The sequence below is a fragment of the Austrofundulus limnaeus genome, unplaced genomic scaffold, assembly GCF_001266775.1.
Source record: "Austrofundulus limnaeus strain Quisiro unplaced genomic scaffold, Austrofundulus_limnaeus-1.0 Scaffold5, whole genome shotgun sequence".
In the NCBI taxonomy this organism is placed as follows: Eukaryota; Metazoa; Chordata; class Actinopteri; order Cyprinodontiformes; family Rivulidae; genus Austrofundulus; species Austrofundulus limnaeus.
The window spans coordinates 2,250,425-2,272,976 of record NW_013952407.1 but is presented as its reverse complement, the minus strand read 5'-3'; the positions used below and the strand labels follow the sequence as shown (position 1 = coordinate 2,272,976).

Below are 22,552 nucleotides of genomic sequence, written 5' to 3'. Positions count from 1 at the left end.
AGAGCTTTAAAAAAAAGAAATATGTCATAAAAATCATAACAACTGGAATAGATCAGTTGGGTTTATAAAACAGTTTTCTGAGTTCAGCATTTTTTTTTTTGTATCAGCCTTTAAGGTTATACATTGGTCAAAACAGTAACAGACATGTTTGTGTATTCTGAAAAGTTATTTGACTTTGACACGTGGACTCTGCATGCTGTAATTTAAACTTTTTCCACTGTTATATTCAACAGATTCCTTCTCTATCTGGTGCACCATCTTACTTTTTGTCAGGCTCATGTTAATCGTTAGATCAGGTCACGTTTGGCCTCCTCACGTTCCTGCAAACAGAAACACACACACCAATATTCACTTTCTAGCACTGAAGATCCTCTTGAAATGTGAGGGTGTTTTGACAGTCTTTGCTGTCTAAATTCACATCCTTATCTGCTCACATGGGAGCTTCCAGACAGACGGGTCAGGAATGTGTTTTGTTTAATAATTGAACTAAGTTCTAATGATAATAAAGAAATGTGACCGGCATCTGATTGGGTTATTTTGATTCCCTGCTTCTTGGTCCGGGGATACTTAAGCACGTTTGGCATTTTTTCCACTCCCTGGGGAAACAGATTGTAATTAGGTCTACAACTGGAATGAACACCAAAAGGTTAGTGCCTGTAATCACTCCATCAGATACACAAATTAGACACTTACTGTGGAACCAGACAAAAACTGTACATTATTGACCTTGCTAACAGGCAAGTCCGTTTTTTGTTTTTTTTTATTGTGATTTGCAGTTTTCAAGTGTCATTGCCGACTTGTAGAGGTCAGAAAAGGCGAGCCTGTGTTGGAAACTTTGCTGGTTTGAATCAAAATTCAGGTGGGAGAGTTGAAGTCCCCACATCTTCCTCTACCCTCATTTGTCCCACTCTGGACCCTTGAGCAAGGTCCCTAAAGGCTCCCACATACTCGGGCGTATTGTTTGCGGTCCGTGAGCCGCACGGACTCCGCGCYTATTGTCCYTGGATGTTTGAGACTTKATACTCGAGCGTACTGACTGCCYGACAAATTCTTTAATTTCTCGCAATTTCAGTCATGATGTCAAGGATCAGGAGGAAGAGATAGTTTGCATTTTAGCTTTAAAACAATAAAAGAAAAACAAAAGAAAATAACTACCTTACCCATAGCCTGGCAAAAACCAGACCCTTGTCCTTCACTTTGTTTCGCACGAGGGTCTGGACTCTTGGCTATAGAGAATCGATTCTTGCTGGAGGCATGGCCTCTGCTGCTGAAGTTTAAAATTATTGGATCTGTTGGCCGTGACGCGTGCGTGCCAGCTCCACTGTGAAGGAGGCTAAGCTAAGAAGCTAACTGGAAATCACGTGCGCTGTAAACAACCCTAATGAGAGGAGAAAAGTACCGAGCCGTACTATACTACTGTAAATGAGAGCTGCTGCTTTGTCAGACAAATTTAATTTAATTTGGAAGCCTTATCAACACGGACTGGCTTCATTCACTTCCTCCACTGCCATGTGTTAAAGTAACTAGCAGACACTGCGCAGAAAATRGACGTTCTTTGATMGGCCCAGACGAAAACTCTCCTGAAGAAATCCTTMTCAATGGGAGAAATCCCAGATGGACCAGTGAAGGGAAACTAGAATTGAGCGGAACTGCGTAGGAAGGCAAGGGCCAGGCTACCTTACCCAGGATCTGAGCTATTTCCTCCCACAAATTTGTTGCTCGCTGAAAGACTTTATATTCCTTCATTGATGCGTCATAAAGTTTTCTAATCTCCTCCATGAGACGCTTTTCAAGATTTGACTCAATTTCATCCACAAATGACACCGACTCTCAACTTTATCAGCTTGGTGTCGCACCCAGAACAGTATTGTGCGACGCTGAGGACGCGGACATAAAAAACTGATCTCCGTGCGGAACAGTACGGCGGACGTCCGCTTCGGGTCCACATTGAGTCCGCCTCAAGTCCGCGCGGACCGAAGTACGCCCGAGTATGTGGGGGCCTTAACTCTGCCCCCCATCTGCTCCCCCCAGGGACCCTAGATGGCAGCTCCCTGCTCCACACATGTGGACTATGGTAGCTCAGTGGTCTGTAGTTGCATCAGAAAGGGCATCCGGCATTAAAAAATTACCAAATCTTAAGAAAAGAGCAGCCAAAAGGCAAATAATAATAATAATTTAATAAACTGTTTATGTTTTGTGTTCCTAGTAAGATGAACAACTAGGCTGAGTCAGAACAGATGGGAATTTGGAATAATTGTTTGCACAAACTTTGATAAATATATTTACTGTAAAAGAATTTAGAGTAAATAAGCATTTTTGTTACAGTTATTTTTAAGGCGTATTTTAAACTGTTGTTGATTAAGCATTTATATCATTACCCTACTGTTTGTCCTGGCAGTAATTCTCTCATAAATCCTGCTCTGTGGGAACAAGAGTTGTCATGTTGGAGGATAGTTTGGTGGAGATATCGGATTGCCACTGGTTGGTACCAAACACTCAAAGCTAGAGTCAACATTTTTCCTGTGTACAACTTACATACTCAGCTCCCCTTCTCATCTCACAAATGCATATTCCTTACAAATGTGGCACCAGTTAAAAGGGAAATTAACAGGCATCAACAGTGTAAGATTTATTGRCAAGAAGCATTGATACAACAAAAAGCACTAATCTAACAAACGCACATTTTGTTACTTTTTGTGCTAAATTTAATTTCTTCCATATCTTATTTTAACTATTTCCATATACTTAATGCTTTTTWAACGATTCATATCAAAATGTACTGCTCAATGAATTTTTTTGTAATTTTAATACTTTTTAATATTCATCTTTATTCAAAATAAAATTCCACATAAAAATTAATTGAGATTTCTTCGATTTCTTCAAAACAGTCTTTGAAATTTGCTTCAGCGCACTTGCTCCATTTTTAATGCTACTGTTAGCAGTTGTCTTATGTTTTGTTATTTTTAGCTTTTAGCTACTGTTTTTCTCATTTTGGCTTTTCACAGTTTTGCCTCATTTTGCTTTATTGTTTGAACATCTGTTCTGCTTGTTTAAAATTTTATACAATTTGTTTGGTCTTTATTCAGTTTCTATTTTCTTGTTGCTTTGCTTTATTTTATTTTGTAAATAAATTCAGGAAAGTATTCCAGCACTCAACAATTTCTTGAACTTTTTAAATTTTGTTATATTAATACACTCAGCTTTCTGTTTTTTCTTTTAACCTTATMTATTTGACAGTTGCCTGTTTCAAAACTCTATTAAAAATAAATTTAGCTACAATTTAGCACTTTTTTACTAGGTMGGTGTAATAAGGTATTTGTTTTTCTGCAGAATGTGCACCATGTTTGAAATGCATGCCAGATCAGTACGAGGCAGTGTGGTATGTTTGACGCACACGATGTGTTCCAGAGCTAAACCGGGAGCTCAGTGGTGCTGGCATGCTCTCCAYTCAAGCTCAAGGTCTACGGCTCTGTGCTGAACTCTGACTAAAATAGATATTGTCCCCCCCCCCCCACTCGATGTTTCAGGGATCAAAGGGTATTGGGGCTGATGGGGATGAAGATGAGGAGGCYGAGGAGGACGGCTTGATCCAGCCAGCTCAAGTGTTTGCACCAAAAAGTCTCATTCTCGTATCCAGGCTGGATTATCCTGAAATATTCCGGGTAACAAGATTCCAATTGATTATATCTCGATTAAAAATATTTGTGTGACTATGCGCAAGAAATTCCAAGAATTTTTGTTGAATTATACTTTTATCTTGAGATTGCGAGAGGATGATAAACTGCTTTGCACCAACATAGGTCATGTTAGCTTAAATGTAAGCGTGTACGTCAGTTGAGTGAATTAGACATATTTGAGCTTAAGAACCTGTTGTCTTTTCATTACCAACCTTTATTGCACTCACACTTGGAGACAGTCGTTTTAACCATGCTAGCATTTTTGCTGCAATATAGTGTGCAAACTTGACCTAAATGTCACAGTTCAGTCAAACTAGATTGTCGGGTTTAATATAACATTAGTATCGACCCTTTGCATGTGAAGTCATGATCCGCCACGATGGACGTCAAAATGTGCACAGAAACCCCTGTACAGCTAGTCACAAAACAGACAGTTAGTAGACACCAACAACCAAAACACACACAATTCTCCAAGCAATATTTAATCTAAAAAGAAATTGTTTTCAATTGAGCTGGGCGGTATACCAGTTCACACCAAAAAAACGTGTTTTTTTTTTTTGTTTTGATATGAATTTTCCGAATACCGAACATACCGGTTTAAATAGCCTGAACACGTTCGGAACATTACGTCGCGCCTGCTTGTGAACTGTTTCACGGGGGACACTTTTCCTTTCAGCACCGCTATGCACATCAGTAAGCTAATGTTATAGTTGAAGCAGCCTCCTCATAACTGGCGCATGGTTGGCGACTCTCCCGTTTTCACCATCACTGAACGTAGTATACACCTTCTCAGTTACATGCATGGATAGATTTAATGCACAATGTTAATACGGAGACGTTAATGTGCTTTTATTGTGAAAATCCCGGGGAAAGTAGTTGTGGACTGAGATTAGTTGACTGGTGCACGGAGGCACCAGTCAACTAATTATTCATGTAAATGTTTGTAAGTTTATTTAAAAACACAAAACAGAAGACAAGTATGATCTTGGCTCAAGCCTCCTCCTTCACGACTGGACTAAAATGCGTGACTACTGTCTACAACCAGGCAAAGAAGAAAAAACATATAGGGGAGAGAAACAGAGACACAGACAGAGGTACAGTAAAAGAAAAAAGTCAATAAATAGTTTCTGTGTTGCAGTAAGACAGTAACTTTAGCTGACCATGGTGTACATTTTTACTATCAACTGAGCTGTGATGAAAACAAAAATACAGTCAAATACTGTGATACTGGTATATTTGTGGAAAATACCATGATATGAAAATTGGGTCATACCACCCAGCACTAATTTCCAACCTAATAAATGATAGTTGATGGTCTGAATCCATTAATAAATCAGACCTGAACTTTAGCAACTAAATGTTTATCTTTATTTTCAGTGTGTTGTAATCTGCACTTTTTTATTTTTTTAACTTGCTTCACGGCACTGTAATTTTCCGCGAGTTTGAGCTGTCAGAAAGATTACAACACTTTCTGAGATCTAATAACGAGCGCTAATAACAAGCACTCTACAGCCAACCTGCCTGCTGCTGCAGCATGAAGCTATGAACAGAGCCCCTTCTGTTTCTGCTGCTCACACACGACATGAACAGGTGAGCTCTCCAGCTCTCCTCTCCTCCTCAGGCAGGACTGATCCGCCCAAATTGGCGCAAATGAAAACATGTTGTTTTACCCCTTTTTTCATTTTTCCAGGGGACAGAAATCCATCTCGCAGACAGAGAACTTTAATTCTCGTATTGTAAACGTGCCGACTATGAGCCCCAACTAGGTGTGCTACTTCTACAAACTAGCTCGACGTGAACAAGTAGAATAACAATCGTGGTCACTCCGTTCTCTACTCCCTTCCCTCACTTCTGACGTCRGTCCTGACGCCGCCACGATTTGGTGACGTAGTTGCAAAGGGTCAATATCTGTCCTCTGTGTCTTTGTTTAACTTATGCCTGTTGTTCTCACAGGGATGCTTGGGTCTGATCTACACAGTATACATCGACAGCCTGAATTACCCCTTAGAGGGTTTGGTGGCCAAACTCTTCACATTCCAGGTTCCTGTTGCAGGTGGCTCTCAGGTAAGATTTACCTAATCCCACTTGTTGGGATCCACGTCACAGTTCTGCTGCTTTAATCACAAGAGAGCCCTACATCCAGACCACCAAGGGTCTAAGCATGATTCATGTCAACCCCCGTGAGCTTGTTATCGTATGTTAAAGTGATGACGGAGTTATTAACGTGATTTATGTTTGTTATGCACTCAGTCTGGAATGTGTTCAGGTGACGCTCGTGTTTGTTTTCCAATTACAGGCAGTAGTTTTCTACTAAAATTTTCCTTTCTATTATGTGAAGCTGAGCAATCACCGGAGCAGTTTCGAGGAATTTGTTTTTAATATGTTGCGAGCTCAAGCATCCTGCAGTTCAGGAGCTAGCTGTCAGAAACTGACATGATACAAGAAGAGATTAAGTTAAGTGTAAAACCTGCTTCAGGCTATCATCACAGAGGTGAAAATATGCAGTTTGTCACAAATCATGTTTTATGTGTTTATCAAAAACTGCTGCGTTAGTTAAATGCAACTCTAGTGGATATATTCTGTAAAAGTATACAGAATTTGCAAATGTTACGCTAGTGGAAATTTATATTTTTTTCCTGACATTTTGTCTCCTTTTTTGTTTTCACAGAAGCTGTTCAGCCTGGGGGCGGGAGATCGGCAGCTCATCCAAACGCCTCTTAACGACACACTGCCAGTCACAAACAAGAGTGTTTCCCTTCTTTTCCAGCAGCTGGGTGGGTTCAGGCACTTTGGAAACCACTAAACATGTATCAAAACTACAGCTATGACAACACTTTCACAGTGTTGTCATAGCTGCCTTTTTTTTAAGACAAGATGACTAAATGTTCACGTTTTTAGTCACAATGATTCACAAAACATTTGTTTCAAAACAAATGTTTTTTTTTTTAACTTGCAGCTTGATGTTTAATGTGTATTACATTCAATTTAAGATTTTGTTTTGTAATGGTAAACTTCAGTACTGTAAGTTAGGCGACAGATTAATTCTGCTCTCAGTGTTTCCGAGGGAAGATTATGCTGTAATTGACTCATCAGTCTTTTGGTTAATTTCAGCAACTTGAACAAACGCATAAAAAAAACAACATGTTGCACTTTCCAGGTTTTCTCGTTGCAGTGGTTGCACAATATGTGGATAATTGGGCATTAAAGGATTTATACAGACTATAAGAAATAGATTTACGGTGACTCATGTGGCTCAGTTTAGCTGTGTTTAGAGAATGTTTTTCACTCCTTTGCCCCCTGATGGTTTGAAATAATTAAAAACTGAGCTATTTTGCGTCGCTCTGTTTTTGAGGTCATTCTCAAAGACCCGCTCTTATTTCAGTTATTCGGCAAGCGTGCGTTGGCTTGGACCAAAATTAAATATAATTCACCTGAAATGTATTTTGTAATGGAAAGTTGGCCCTTGTTTAGCCCCATTTGATCAAAAGAATGTGCTTGAAATCAGAACACACGCTGATTCCAGAGTGTATTAACACCATCCTCGGTTTGTTTAGACAGAATGAAGAACATGCACATGGGGGGCACTTGCACGATACAGTTGATTGGGGTTATATTGAGGTTGTGCATTCATAGCCAATCTGGATACACAAAACTGTGTTGACTTAATATCCGTCCATGACCGGTCAGTCCTCATAAACCTGCTGTCATTAATCAGCAGAGCTCAGTATGCTGGGCTGTTTGTAACTTCTGCAGTCAGGAGACATTATACATGTGTGGGAAACGTGCTTATTATTATTGTTCAATATTTATATTCTTCACTCAGGTTTCAGGCCAGTAAAGGGCACTGCAGACACGTGAGTGGGCAGTAAAAATTAACGCCCTTTTCATTTTTTCTCAGAAATACCGTGGCATCTCATCCACTCGAGTAGAATGTGATTTGAGAATTGCTGTTTGTTCTTTTCTTCTGCCATAAATTAGATGAGAAAACAAATACCATAAGGCATTGGTTCCCAAACTTTTTATCTTCTGACCCACAAACTATCCATGGCAAAAACTTATGATCCCAAATATTAACAGTCTGAGTACATGAACTTCGTTAATAACCCTAAAAACACAGGCTTTTTGACAATCTAAACAGCTTTTACACAAATGTAAATACTTATTTATACTTATTTTGTGTTTTTGTAATAATTGTAGGGAAAATATTACATCAGCAATTACTTTATTACTTTTTAAATTGATTTATGGAGATTATCCAAGGTGCTTCATGACCCATAATTGGGTCCCAAACCCAACTTTGGGAACCAAAGTGCAGTGGTTCCCAAAGTTTTCAGCTTTTGACCCAGAAAATAACAGTAGCAGAGACCTGTACCCCCAATTATTTTTGTATGATAAACATTTGTATCAGGCCAACAAAACATGGGCATAGTAACAATATTTTTTATACTACATTTATCCATTTTAAATATACTAACCTCTCTCCTTTGTAACAACTAAGGCAAAAATGTAATTAATTCAGAAAATCTTTTCAGGACCCCATCTTTATGTTTCGGGACCCCACTTTGGGTCCCGACCCCAACTTTGGGAAACACTGCCATAAGGCATGGTCACCAGCTTTCTTCTAACCTTTTACCAGTTAAGTAGGCTGTAAGCCTTGTGTTTGACATTTTTTGCCACTTTCAGTACAGTACAGAGTGAATTTTTTTAAGGGACTAGTTTCATTCAGTTACACTGCAAAAACTGTCCATCTTACCAAGTTTTAAAATCTTWTATCAGCCAAAAAGTCTTTCTGATCTTGTTTTGAGACAGATTTACTAAACAAGAACTGATTGTGTTAGAATAATCATCTTGTTTTCAGAATATGTAAGATTATTTGTCTTGCTAGCCTGAAAATTTGACTCAAATTAAGAAAAACATTTCTGCCAATGGAGTAAGAAAATTTTACTTGGTAAGATTCTTGAAATAAGAAAAAAATTGAGTCAAATCAAGTATTGTAAGATTCTTACCAAGTAAAATTTTCTTACTCCATTGGCAGAAATCTTTGACTGAATTTGAGTCAAATTTTCAGGCTAACAAGACAAATAATCTTACACATTCTGAAAACAAGATTATTATTCAAACACAATCAGTTCTTATTAGTAAATCAGTCTCAAAACAAGATCAAAAAGATTTTTTGGCTGGATATAAAATTTTAAAACTTGGTTAGGTGGACAGTTTTTGCAGTGTATGCCTAATAAACTAGAAATTCTCAAAGTTTTGAAAATCATTACCCGTTCTTGTGTGCACATTGTTGTTCGCCTCCAACCAACATGGCAGCCAAAGCAGGCTGCAGCTTTTAAGCTGTATTAACAGAAACTAAGTGTTTGTCACAGACCTAAAGGTGCAGAAATGTAAGAAAGAAATGTAGCCTCAGAAAACTGAATTTTCACAGATTAAAGAAAAATAAATTGTAGTGCACACTATGCTTTTCAGTTCACAAGCTGTAGTCAAATGACTCGGTTTGTTTATGTTTTAAGGTGCATGAAAATTTAACAAAAATAATAAGCTTATCATMGTTTCATTTGACCTCATCTAGAAATCCGATATGAACCTTAGAATATAAAGTTTGAGAACCCGTGTAATAGTTCAGGGTTAGTCTTGTGTATCTTGCATCAAGTTAGAGAGAAAAAAGTGCAATTATTGCTAATCTGTCCCTCTGGTGCAGATTTCTTTTTGCGCTGATAGACGGGAAATGTTCATAAGTCAGCTGATGGGTTGCACGCAGTCAGATAGAAAAAGTATTTCATCTCCTATTATTAGGTCATCCTTATGTCCATATAAGGGCGGTTGTGCAGACATGCAGGTCGGCGTATCGTTGTGTGTGTGTGCGCGCGCACGGGTCACAGAGTCGCCGCAGAGGAATGTGTGTTAAACATGTCACGTTGCACAGGAAGTACATCCCCCCCGGAGCGGAGACACAACTGGTCATCAGCAACTTTGCTGTTTGTTGCCTTTGTTTCCTTCTGCTCCCGGTGGCTGCTGCTGTCACTCTTTTTTTATTTACAGCTCGGAAATGTGTTGCTGTTTCCAAATGATAAGTGTACACCTGGACTGTGTGATTCTGAAACCTGAGCTCTATATGTCTGGAGTTGTTTTTTTTTATATTTTTGGCAGACATAGGACCTCAACTATAAGCTGATTCATATTAAATATAAAGATTTTTTTTGATGCTCACATTTCCTGTTTATCACTCAAATGCTACCAGTGGTGCGGACATGTCTGCCAGTGATACTCTTCCCTTATCACTCCAACATGTGATGAATTGGTCTGTCAGTGGCTTGATAGGAAACAATAACAGGAACTATAAAGTTAGAATTCATTTTGATTGTCACTCTGGTATTTGAAACACTATTTATACTGCATGACAGAGTGCGGTTTCCTTTTGTTTTTCAGAAACGACCTCAGACTTTTCCCAAAGCCTTATGAAGGAAGTTTAACGTAACTGGTTTTATTTTGGTTGTAATATCTTGATGTGCATTGAGCACCCGTCCCTCTTATTTCTAAGGAAATGTTGCATGAATGATTTGAACATTTTTTATGTTGCTCAAACACTTTTGTGTTTTAGCTCACTTTTCTCATTAACTTTTATTTGCACAAAAGCACTAAAAACAAATGACATTTTTTGTCTGRGTGTCAAATAATGACTCTGTGGTGTTTTCATTTTAGGAAGGCAGAGGAATCTGCAGGAAAGAGTCTTTTTCTTAAAAAAATCAAATAAATGTGACTGAGTTCAAGTCGTAGGCTGGGGACTCTGAAAACATTGCCCTCCAGTTTAACAATTAAAATCAGATTTGAGTTAGCTCRACACAATAAGCTCGACTCGGCCTTATTTCAAATCACCCTCAAGTTTTTCCATCGTTTACAAGTTTTGCGACTACATTCAACYGGACACTGTTTATTTAAAATTGTAAGAGTTAATCCTGAAGTTGCTCGGGATGTTCATTAAACCAAGTTGAGGTTGTTTTTTTTTTGTTTTTGTTTCCTCCACAAGTTAACAGGGAATGCTTGATGGATGATCTGGAACAGTCTGGATGCTACATACCAAAAAAACACCCCATTAGTGTTTTCTTCTGTTGTTTTTCTTCTTGCAGGGATCCAAAATGTTCTGAGCCTGTTTTGTGCGGTTCTGACGGAACACAAAGTTTTGTTTCACTCCACCAGCTACCAAAGGCTGGAAGAGGCGTGCCGAGCCCTGGAAGCCCTCATGTTTCCTCTTAAATACAGGTGAGTGTGTGTTCTACCCCACAGATRGAGCCGATTCTCGTGTGACTTTCCACTGACTCTGTGACTTTCATGACTTCCACGTCTTGTGGTCTTGTTGATGATTAACTTTGCTATTTACATGGTTCCTTTTGAAAGAACCTCTAATTCCATTGCACAAGTTCACACTTTTTAAAAACCTCAATTTGTGCTTTTTTAACCTCGAACATCTGGCATCTCAGACAGTTTCCAAGAATTACTTATTTTAGAAATTCGGGTAATTTGTGTCTTTCCTTCCGCTTTTAGACATTTTGTCTATGCACAAATTTTAATGATGTGAAACTAGGTTTTCYTGTTTTTCTTTTTCTTTTACCCTTTTTACAAATTGTCATAAACAACTTTGTGATTGCCAACTTTAAAGCAGGCGGTTCTCCCTTGTACTTTTTATTAATGAGCAGTTCAGTCGTAAAATAATAAAACAGGTGGATAAATCATTACAAACAAAACATTCAGAGAGCAGTCAAAACACCATGACCTACCTTTTTATTAAGTAGGTCGAACTTTAGCTGTCAAAACAGCTCTGAACAAACCAATATTTTCTGGTATCATAAAATTGTTATTAGATCCTTTGGACTGCATTGATTGTTTGGTGGAGTTGGTTGAATACAATCCCTTTAGATTTTTATTATTTTTTTCACGGATGTGGAAGTTCTCTTTACAATGTCCTTTGAGCCACACCTAAACAAGTTTTGTTGGGCTTACTGCTGTCTCTCAGATGGGATGTGGTTGTTGTCAATTATAGCTGTGATTAGTCTGRATACATGTTTAGATAGGAGGCAATGTAGCATCCATGTGATCGGCAGAACTTTCCTCTTGGACCGGACCAATAGTATTACATACCTTACCTGTCTGTGGTCATAATGTAATGGCTTATAGGTGGACATTTTAAGGCCYTGTTACACTAGACAACTTATGCCAACTTATGAATAGTTTAAAGACYTCTACATTGAAGATGGAATTGAAAAAATCAACAGGAAGCTTCATTTTGGCGTGTACATWATGTAATTTGAACYAATTGATCAAATATATAACTTTTATTAGCAATTTAGGCATAAAACTGATTCATAAGTTGGCATAAGTTGTCTAGTGGGGCAGGACCTTTACAGAGGATTTGCTTCTCTTTCTTTGATTGTGACTTACAACAGTTATTTTACATTTATTGAAGCAGCTTCGGTTCTGAACTGGCTGGCAGCTAATCGAAGATCCCTGGTTTCATCTTGGCCTTTTCCTCAAGCCAAAGTTCCCTCAGAAAGACACCGAACAAGTCCTACCATTCTCTCATTCTGGCTGTTTGGCAAGAATTTAGTGATATGACACATATCATAACTCCGGGGCGATATAGTAGCAGTTTTCTCCAAAAATTCAAATTTTTAAAAACTTATCTTTTAAATGTATTTTATATGTTTCCTATTTTTTTATTTCATCCATGTTGGTTAGGCCAAATCTGTCATTTAATAGTTTTGATAATATATTTATGGCAGCTTTTAGTTATATCCATTAACGTTATATATCTTATATAAGCCTATATATTCTGCTAAAGTTCAGTAAACAGAAGAAATGTACAGTCTGTGATCTTAAGGGGGTCGCACGAGTATGCCAGTTATTTCAATGCCTTCAGTGTTTCATGTGGTGATCGAATTTGGCCACTTCAGTGTCGTCCTAGCCTGGTACTTAGTGCTAATGTTTACTCACGATGCTAACYTCTGAGCTAGTGTTYTACTCTCTGGTTTCTCATTAGTGGAGAAGCCCAATATTTGGCTGGCTTTAGAAAATTCATACAGTATTTGGAAATAAAACATCACAATATTTCAATYTGTTGATATWTTCTTAGACCTTTACTCAGTGGCAYTGTAAGAATAATGTTGAATGTGTTTGTTAATGTGTAAATACTTCAACTTGTTTTATGTTAGGGTTGTTAGATTACAAGTGTAATGTGGTACTACAGGATAACTTCTTAAAATAGTAAAATTAGGAAAGCAGCTGCTAAAAATTTAAAATTAAAACAGTAAATGGGGAAAAACTGGGGCTCATGCCAAGCAGTGTTTAACTGTCTACACATTACTAAAAAGCTTAATAAAGGCTTTGTTTTGGATGGGTCGAGTAGCTGGAGGCATTTTTCAGTTTCTGCAGCTTTGGTCTAATTTAATTTGCTCCACTGTTTGTGGATTGACAGAATTAGAAAGGKTTTTGACATCTGTGTCATAATATTTGTGCTAAATTTTTAACTTTATTATTATGGGACACTTAAAAAGTATTTTTGAATGTCATTTATATAATGTATTTACCACTTTTTCTTTGTAAATTAGGCCTTTAGGCTAAAAGAGATACGAGCTACAGTATTCTGATGAGTAATTTGTTGTTTCAGGTAATTAGAAGAAAATGTGTTCAGACTTGATATGATAACACAGTGCCAGAGAAGTATTTCCTGGCAGTTGTTTTATGTAAGACTGTCAAAATTTCTGGTAAACAGTGACGCTGACATAAAATTTCCAAAGCTGTTTGGTTGCAAGATCTCTGAATAATTTGAAAATCTCTTAAACTTTTTACATGATTAATCAGGTAAATTGGAATTTCTGCGCTGCAGTAGAGCATATTTTACACTTGTTTTTTTTTTCATCTCATTGTTTTGTAACCTTTCTCTTTAGTAAAACTGAAGGTTTTAAATGAATTTATATTAAAAAAAAGTGATGATTTGTGATCTTTTCCTGTGTTGGCAGTTACCCATACATCCCTATTCTGCCTTCACGTCTGCTGGAGGTGTTGAGTTCGCCCACTCCCTTCATCATCGGAGTGCACTCCATGTTTCAGAGTGAAATCCAGGATCTGGTGAGCTCACAGGATAATTTATTGAGAACTTTTCAACATCGGACAATCCATAACAAGTACTGGAGTCTTGTAAAATGTATTTTTGGAATCCCAAAGCAGCTGTTGTGTACAAAGGAGGATTTTTTTTTTAGTTGTTTTTTTTATTCTAGGTATACTTACATGTTTTTATGTCACAGCTGCTGTCAAAGCACCTGATGGATTGATGTGTTTTGTGTTTTGCTCAGCTGGATGTTATTATTGCTGACCTGGATGGAGGAACAATAAAAATCCCTGAGTGCATCCACTTGTCGTTTCTTCCTGAACCTCTCTTGCACCAAACGCAGAGCACTCTGTCCCTGGTAAGCACATTTGCATGCGTTCACGCATTTAAAATCAACCATTATAAAACATGAGAATGTTAAAGGAGAGGTATTATGAAAAAATCCAAATTTCTTTAGCTTTTTATCATGTTTTAATGTCATTCCTTCATCAAACACAAACCCAGAGTGTTGCTTTGACTCATTCATGCACGTTAAAGAGATCCTTGAATTTACTGTGGTAGCCATATGGAGCTGCCTAAACGCTTGTTGGTGCAAAGCACCGCCCATTTCTACAAAGCTCCTCCCTGGAGCTCAGTGTGCAGCCCCACAGAGCACCCCTCATTTTTCATATATGCATTATTTTCACAACAACTGAAGGTATCATAGTTACTGAATTGTGGTATYGAATTGAACTYCGTGCCTGGAAAARGCAGACTATGCRGCCTTTAGATATTCAAAATAAGTCAAATGTATCCTAATTGAATGTTTAAGTTGAAGACTGAAATGATCAATCATAGTAGCTCTTTTTGTAACTTTTATTCACTCAAAAACTGTTTGTTTTTTTTACTTTCCTGATAATATTTTCCAAGATTTTTGTAACAGTCTCTTGCACCGTGCACAGGCAGGGCTCACTTCAGAGTCTGAATTCTTGCATGTTGCTATGAATAAAAGAGTAACTCAAATCAAGTGAAATAAATCATATGGATGATTTTTTTTTTCAGGTTTTGCACCCAGATTTGGAGATTGCAGACAATGCATTCCCTCCACCTCGCACAGCACCCTCTAACCTCAAATTGTTGGTATGTGAGCATTATCTCCTCACATAAATGATCACATCGATGTGTCACCGTAAGGAGTGATGAGTCTCAGTTATAAATAAATGATTTTCACGTTGGGAGTCCTCTGCSCTCCACTGATATAGTTTCTTATCAGAGAAACAGTCAGTGTTGGAGCGCAGGCACTGACTGTAACCCATTAACCTAAAGACAACATGTCTGTCACAGAATTAACTTATCAGACTGCATTTGAGACATAACTGTTTGATGAGTAGTGTTGTCGCAGTGTGTTTACATGTGTATGTGTGTGTGTGTGTGTGTGTGTGTGTGTGCCAGGACAAAGAGGTGAGGGCCGTCTTTCTCAGGCTGTTTGCACAACTCTTCCAGGGCTACAGGTCTTGCCTGCAGCTCATCCGCATCCACTCTGAACCTGTTATTCACTTTCACAAGGTAAGATAGTTATGATATAGAAAACCCAGAAGGGGAAAAAAAAAATTTTTTTTTAAACAAAAACCAAATTTTTCCGCCACGCGACCTTAGGTTAAACTTGTTAGGCAATCTCTCCTCAGCAAACACTTTGTTCTTTTAATCGGCCAAGAATGTTTTCAACGTGGGTGGAATGACACGTAACGACAGATAAACTCTTCAGGGATGCGTAATGTGTTTGTGTGTTGTTTTTAAATGTGTCTCAAAGGCTCCACGACTCCTCGTTTGATGCTGTCCTTCTGATTTGTGAAAATTGCGGACATAAAAGGCCCCCGGCAGAGTGCCATCTGAAACGTATTAGGTTTACATTTTTGTTGCGTGTCGGGGATTTTTTTTTGTTTGCTCAAGTCTGCGGTGTCTACGTGGAAACCCATTAGCACATCATCCTCAAAGTACCCCACATGGATCGCATTATCAACAAAAGCTGTGCCTGGAATCCCTGAGTGGGGAAAGCATGAGCGAAATGCGTTTTATCTCCTCTGCCCACAAGCACAAATAATTATGCAAGTAAATTAAATTCATTTGCATGGATTGATTCATAACTTTGATTCATTCCTCTCCTCTGCTCATGCTAAATAACTGAAAAATGCCCCCACAGGACCCCTGCAGAGATGTATTTTAAGAGATTGTGATCAAATWCTAAAACTCCTGAGATGACGGTGTTTGTTTTGCAGTAAATAATGTCCATATGAAGCAGATCTGGAACTGTAACTGCTCTCATTCTGACATTACCCAGACTGCCTTCCTGGGCCAGCGAGGCCTCATTGAGAACGATTTCCTGACCAAGGTTCTGGACGGCATGGCCTTCGCTGGCTTCGTCTCAGAGAGAGGTCCACCGTTCCGAGCCTGCGATCTCTTTGATGAGGTACGACACCACCGGCTGTAGAGAAAAGGTTTAAACAGTGATGGGGAAGCAGTTTTTAACGTGTTTGATGAGCTGAGCCTCAGTTACAGTGCATTAGTTTCGACACCCTTTTTGCAGTTTCAAAAAGAAGTTAAAAAGTAAATTAATTATGAGTTATGGTTTATAGTAGTCAGTTGGGATGACGGTGGGGGTATTATACTTTTTTTTGCATGTATGGACAATAATAATGATATCTTCGATAATAAAAACAGTATTAATGATTTGTATTTTGTGTTTATAAAATGATGCATAAAACCAGGATGTAGGTGAAGTATATGTGTGTTTTTTGTGTATTTTGTTTTGGGGAATCCATTATGAATTGTAAGGCGAGGCACAATAAGCCATTGGCTTCTACCTCTACCTATTGGGTCATATAAGGTTAAACTTTTGTTCGTTTTTGTGTGGAGTGTTCTTTAATGTGACCAAATAAAATAATTCATTCATGCATTATTGTCATTTTTCCCCCCGATAAAATTAAATAATTTCAAAAAGTGTGCACAACAAGGGAATGAAAAGGAAAGGAAGAAAAGTGTGCAACAAGCAGGAGTTTGTTTAGGACAAGTGTGCTAAATTGTTTTCAGCATATTTTAAATATTATGATTTTATAAAAGTTGCTACATTCCAAATATGAAGTATTGAGTTTTGATTCAGGGCGTTCAAAGTGTTCCTGAATGTAGTTGTTTTTTAAGCTGCAAACATATTTTTTCCCCAAAAAACATGTTAAGAAAATTTATTACCTTTTTAGCTTTGTTTCTTTTGGAAATTAGATTAACTTTTGCTTGCTCAACTATTTCTCATTGTTTCTCGTGTCACAATCAGGCTTTGAACGTGTTGATCCACATCTTTTATGGCGTGCATCGCATATTTATTGTGTTTTGTTTTTGTTTTTTTTTGTTTTTTGTTTTTTGTTTTTTTGCTTTAACTGTTGTGTTTTTCAGCTCGTGGCCTTGGACTTCGACAGCTTTAAAGAKGAAGAGGTGAACCCGGCCAAGCTGCAGAAGCACATCAGGGAGCTCTCCGAGCAGCTGTACAGAAACGTAAGAGAAACTGCTTCATAGATTCTCTGATGTATTCATGTGGTGGCATGGTTTTAGCATTTTATGTAAGTCATGCGCCGCGTTTCATCTTGTTCCCTGGCGTCTGGGCTGCAGGAGAACCCAAACCCCCACATGGCTTTTCAGAAAGTGCCTCGTCCGTCTGAAGGATCTCACTTGCGAGTGCACCAGGTTCCTTTCCCCCTGCTTGATGACGAAAYGGTGGAGAGTAATCTGCAGGAGGGTGTAGCAAAACATAGCAGCGCACCTGTGTCCCCACGACCTGAGAAGAAGTGTGTCGTACCTGCCGGACCACCTGTTGGTACGACTTTTTTACTCTTATAATATCCAGTATACYTAAGCATTAGGGGTGCCACGATATAGAAAATTCACGATTCGGTTCGATACTTTAGTGTCACGGTTCAATATTTTTCGATACAAAAAAGAAAAATGTCCYTGCCKTTTTTAATTTGTAATTTYTTTAAATTAATTATGAACATTTGTTTAACCTCAAAAGTACAGTTTTTAAATTAAATGTTGCTGAAACAAGTTTCTCGGTGGATCTGCGCTCGACAATGCAGCCTAGGTGAAGTAGTCGAACACAGATCCACTGATCCTTCAACACAGAGCATCTTCAGAAGACAAGTTGATAAAATAAATTTTAAAAATCTGGATTGTTCGATACAAGTGTGTATCGAACCTAAATCACTGTAATGAACGGTTCGATACGGGTACATGTATTGTTGCACCCCTAGTAAGCATTTACTAGAACTATTTATACAGCTGCTGTGTTTTCTTACAAATTCATCCCATGTGTCAAATGCCTTTGGAGCAGCTTAAATTTGAACCTGTCCTCGTTTTTCTGTTCCAGTGTCCATTATGGGGAAGAGCGGCTCCGTGTTTAACAGCGCTCGAAGGCTGGAGGTGGTCAGGAGCTGCATTTCCTTCATTTTTGACAACAAGACCCTGGAGACTGAAAAGGTGAAGCCCACTGTCTTTCATCAGAGGAGCTAATCAACCGTTAGACAAGCGCATTAGCCAGAGGCATCCGTCCTCAGAGTTGCACTGCTCCAGCAAACAGTCATAAAGCTGCAAAAYGTTCTTCAACATCCTCATTTCTCCCAGCTGGCAAACAGAGGCTCAGGTTTAATACTGCAGGTCATTAATCAAACACACTCTGGGGCCATTTCCAACAGCACCTTCCAAGGAAGACGAGAAGGAAGTTTCTTAGTTTGTCATTTGTTTTTGTCTCTGCAAGCATCGATTACAGCGCTGTATTAGCAGTAAAATGAGCTGATTGGTCATTATTTATGGTTAAATACTCAAATTTRGAAGAACAAAGGTGATTCTCTGACATCGTAAAGCTATATATCTAAACGATAAARATGTTCAAACTTCCTTTATCAGAAAAAAAAAGTTCCGATGTTCCTGTGATTGTTTTGACTTTGTTTTTCTAGCAAATGTATACCTTTAAAATATCAGTGAATATGAAGAATTTCAGTGAACAAGATTTTTTTTTCCTTCTTGGAATGTAGGAGTTTCCAGTATTTTCCAAGAAAATATATGTTTTCAATGTAAATGTGACGTTAGTGATGCAATTTCTAAGAATTTTTTTTCTGAATTTTGCCCCACCCATCAGCTTCTTTAGTAAATATTTGTGTAATATTTACTGTGGCTCTTATACATTATTGTAGTTAGRGCAGAACAAAGGTCTTTCTTAAGTAGTCTCTTCAAAGAAGCACAATCTATCTGAGGTCAGAGGTGAAATATCTGCCCAATGTCCAACCAGACTGTTACCAGTTACTTCTTGTGTCTGGCTTCATGCAGGATTTAAACTSTTATCTGCTTAAAGAAGAGTTAAGTGTTTTATATCAGTCAGTATAGATAATTATTGATTTTTTTTATTTGAAATAAGAACCAGGAAAGATGGCTGAATTTAAATATTTTTGTTTTAAGCATAAACTTTAAAACGAGGTCAACACAACTATAAAAGTAGTCAAATACAGTTGAACTGCTGCCAAGTACCTCGTTCCTGCTTGTGTGTTGCTCCACTGCCAGATGTCGATGGTTTGARGCTGCTGTAGGAATGAGAGCAGCTGAGGAGATTAAATAAAACTGTCTTAATTCCAGACTCTGTAGGGACGACGACCTTGCATAGTTTGCAGACAACAACTCTTCAAATATCCAAAATATTGCCAAACTGGTGACGTGACTTTTCCTTTTATATCCACAATTTCCTCTCGAGCTGTTGCACTCATTTTCTCCTTTCTTGCCACGTTTTATTTATTTTTGAACCAGCTATGAAGCACGGTGGCAAAACGTGAAACTGCTACGTTTCTCAACAGGTTGTAGCTAGCTGACCAGAGAGTGAGTGAGTGAGTTAGTTGAGGCCACCAGCCTTGCTTAGCTGAACCGAGAGAGGTCAAGCGTTCAGTGAAATTATCAACMATGTATTTTCTATTGATATTGATCATGTTTCTATCGCGATTAATATCGTTACTGTTTTGTTTTGAACCACATATCTCACTCACTTCTTCCCTGTTACATTACCCTCTCCCCCCACCCACCCCCACCCCGGCTTGTTGGTCTGTACCCAAACAGACGCTGCCCGCCGCTCTGCGAGCGCTGAAGGGTAAAGCTGCCCGCCAGTGTCTGACTGACGAACTGAGTCTTCACGTTCAGCAGAACCGCGCCATCCTGGACCACCAGCAGTTTGACTACACAGTTCGGATGATGAACTGTGCTCTGCAGGTAAGTGGTGTCTTTGACAAGTCTTGTTCATAAATCCCACATTTTTAGTTGGATTTTGATGCTCAAATAATGTCTTATAAAGATTTTTTTTCTCAAAATTGTGTGATTACATCCTTCATACTTCATTCATTTTTTTATCATCAACATGGCAGCATGTGAGATAACTTACTATAGTTGTCTCTTTATTTTCAAGCATCTTGGCCAAGGTTTAAGTAACTGTAAGAGCTGTACTCATCCAGAGCAGCCAGGAAGTCTGTCTTGCTTTACAGTGCTGAATCAGCTCATTTCAGTACTTGTTTTTTATTAATCAGCAAACGTCCTACCAGAATGCTGCTTTTATGAAGCAACCATCAGATTCCAGTCATGCCTGACTCCTCACGAATGATGAACAACCATCACCTGCATGCGCCAAGTACACGCGAGGCCATCTGATGTGTCATTTGTTTGGAGTGGTGCAGAGGTGCAAATTGAAGCGTACGGTTTCCACTCAGGAAGACGTATAAAAAAAAGGAATGTAAACRAAGTTCTTTTGTCCTGCGCAATGCCTGGCAGCCACCGTTTCCAGGAGCAGAGGTGAACTGTGACGTGCTTTCTAAGCAGTTCATCACAGTCACTTGATGAGAAGCCAGAGAGTGGCGATAAATTAAATGATTTCTATAATCTTGTTTGGACACCACCTTGAGTCAATACCCACACTGTGTGCTGAGTCTCAAGTGACTGAAAGCGCTGTACTGTTTCCAAAGTTTTCGCCATTATTGAGGGGATATCTGATCGTTGAACAGCCAGTTTCTGTTAAAAGGGATTTGCTGGTTTGTCTATTGGTTATTATGAGAAACTTGAGATCTACGTGATGAACWTCATCTGAAGGGCATGAAGTGAAACACTTGACTGATTCTGTGAAACAAGTTTTTGTCATCCAAATGCAAAAAAATTACAAACACTGTGTTTCATCTGAAGTTTGATCTTACAATASTGAACCCACTTTGGGGCGTTATGTTATCGTTCTTAGTAATGTTCTCAAGATGGATCATTTCTTGCAGTAAATGGTTTTAAAGCAAAAATCCTAAAATATCATTATATAACTTTATTTAAAAGTAAGATTGTCCAAGGGAACCTTTTTTTTGTTTGTTTTGGCAAGCTTATGGAAAAACAGAATAGTGAAGTCAGTGATCCAGAATATGCTGGAGAGATTTGATGTGTGTGCGTTTTCATCAACAGACATGTAGTCTTTTTTTTTTTTTTTGTGCACGCTTCTCATCTCAGTTGCAAGCGATCAGTGTCAAATGATCTGTGACTGGAAACATGACTAGTTCACGTCAAGGCCAGTAATTATTTTCATTCTCTCCCCACCTTTCTTTCATCGCCTAGCCATCCAAACACACTGAGAAGATATTCCGATCGCATCTGTGCTTGTGTGGATGATCTATGGCTTTTAAAAAAAAACAAAATGACCCCATGTGTCTTTGTTAGAATTTCTGGCACTGTGCATTGATGTGACACATTGATTCACCATGACATCACTAATCGGGGGCCTATCGTAACGTTTATTGCTGAGCTGTCATCTCTGGGCTAATGATCCTGTTGTCTGGTTGCAATCAAGGTTTTCCTTTGAAAGGTTTGGAAGGACTAAAATTGGAAAATAGTTTAAAGAGTAGGACGTTAATCTTTGTCAGTATCGCATGTTGCCATCAAGAAAACCGCGTAATGCGTTATCTAAAATGAGCTGTTGTTTCTTGTCTTTTCTGATGGGACACGAGTTTAAATCAGCAAATGTGTTGTTTTGTTGCCACGACTCACGCACAGTAATGACCCTCATTAAGAAGCTAATTGCACAAAAATTTGTCTGTTTTTCTTTGTGTGTGTGTGTGTGCATGCTAAGGTCAGCGTTCCAGCTTGTTGAAATTAACATTGTGCAAGCCATGTGGGGGGGAACGAGCCCTGCTGTGGATGTGTCGTGGCATCTCAACCATTTCCTGTCAGATAGGATTATGAGCCCCCCCGCGCTCCGCTCGCTCACGGCCGAGGGCCTCGTGACGGCGCTCGAAAACAGCGCTGCTGTGAGAAGAGGAACTGATGTGGGATGCAGGAGGAGGATGCGGCTGCGCGGAGTCGGCGAATTCTGCGTGAGCCAGAGCTCCGATCTGTCTGAACAGAGCCCAGARGGTCCTGGAGAACGAAACAGATGTTTTTGAAGACGGTCCTGTAATAAATGCAGGCTGCTCGTTTCAGAGTTCATCCTTTGGAGTTCCTTCCCACCAGGGTTGTTATAGTTGACTAAAACTAACTAAATAACGAAAACTGAAATTGAAAAAACAAAACCATTTTAGTTAACTAAAATTTTTTTTTCAATTTCAGTTTTTGTTATTTAGTTAGTTTTAGTCAACTATAACAACCCTGGTGTGAAGGAACTCCAAACGATGAACTCTGAAACGAGCAGCCTGCATTTATTACAGGACCGTCTTCAAAAACATCTGTTTCGTTCTCCAGGACCGTCTGGGCT

General features: G+C 38.8%; 1 protein-coding gene across 2 annotated transcripts in view; it reads left to right on the top strand.

Annotated features, from left to right (window-relative positions):
- Positions 1-22,552, top strand: part of sbf2 (SET binding factor 2) — a 121,238-nt gene that overhangs the window by 46,289 nt on the left and 52,397 nt on the right. For both annotated transcript variants that reach the window (XM_014026848.1, XM_014026856.1), the window contains exons 4-16: positions 3,528-3,662; positions 5,631-5,741; positions 6,346-6,451; positions 10,808-10,940; positions 13,694-13,802; positions 14,027-14,140; positions 14,824-14,901; positions 15,214-15,327; positions 16,100-16,228; positions 17,206-17,304; positions 17,419-17,623; positions 18,173-18,282; positions 19,903-20,052. In XM_014026848.1, the coding sequence (XP_013882302.1) occupies positions 3,528-3,662; positions 5,631-5,741; positions 6,346-6,451; positions 10,808-10,940; positions 13,694-13,802; positions 14,027-14,140; positions 14,824-14,901; positions 15,214-15,327; positions 16,100-16,228; positions 17,206-17,304; positions 17,419-17,623; positions 18,173-18,282; positions 19,903-20,052 (1,593 nt within the window). The remainder of the gene's footprint in view (positions 1-3,527; positions 3,663-5,630; positions 5,742-6,345; positions 6,452-10,807; positions 10,941-13,693; positions 13,803-14,026; positions 14,141-14,823; positions 14,902-15,213; positions 15,328-16,099; positions 16,229-17,205; positions 17,305-17,418; positions 17,624-18,172; positions 18,283-19,902; positions 20,053-22,552) is intronic.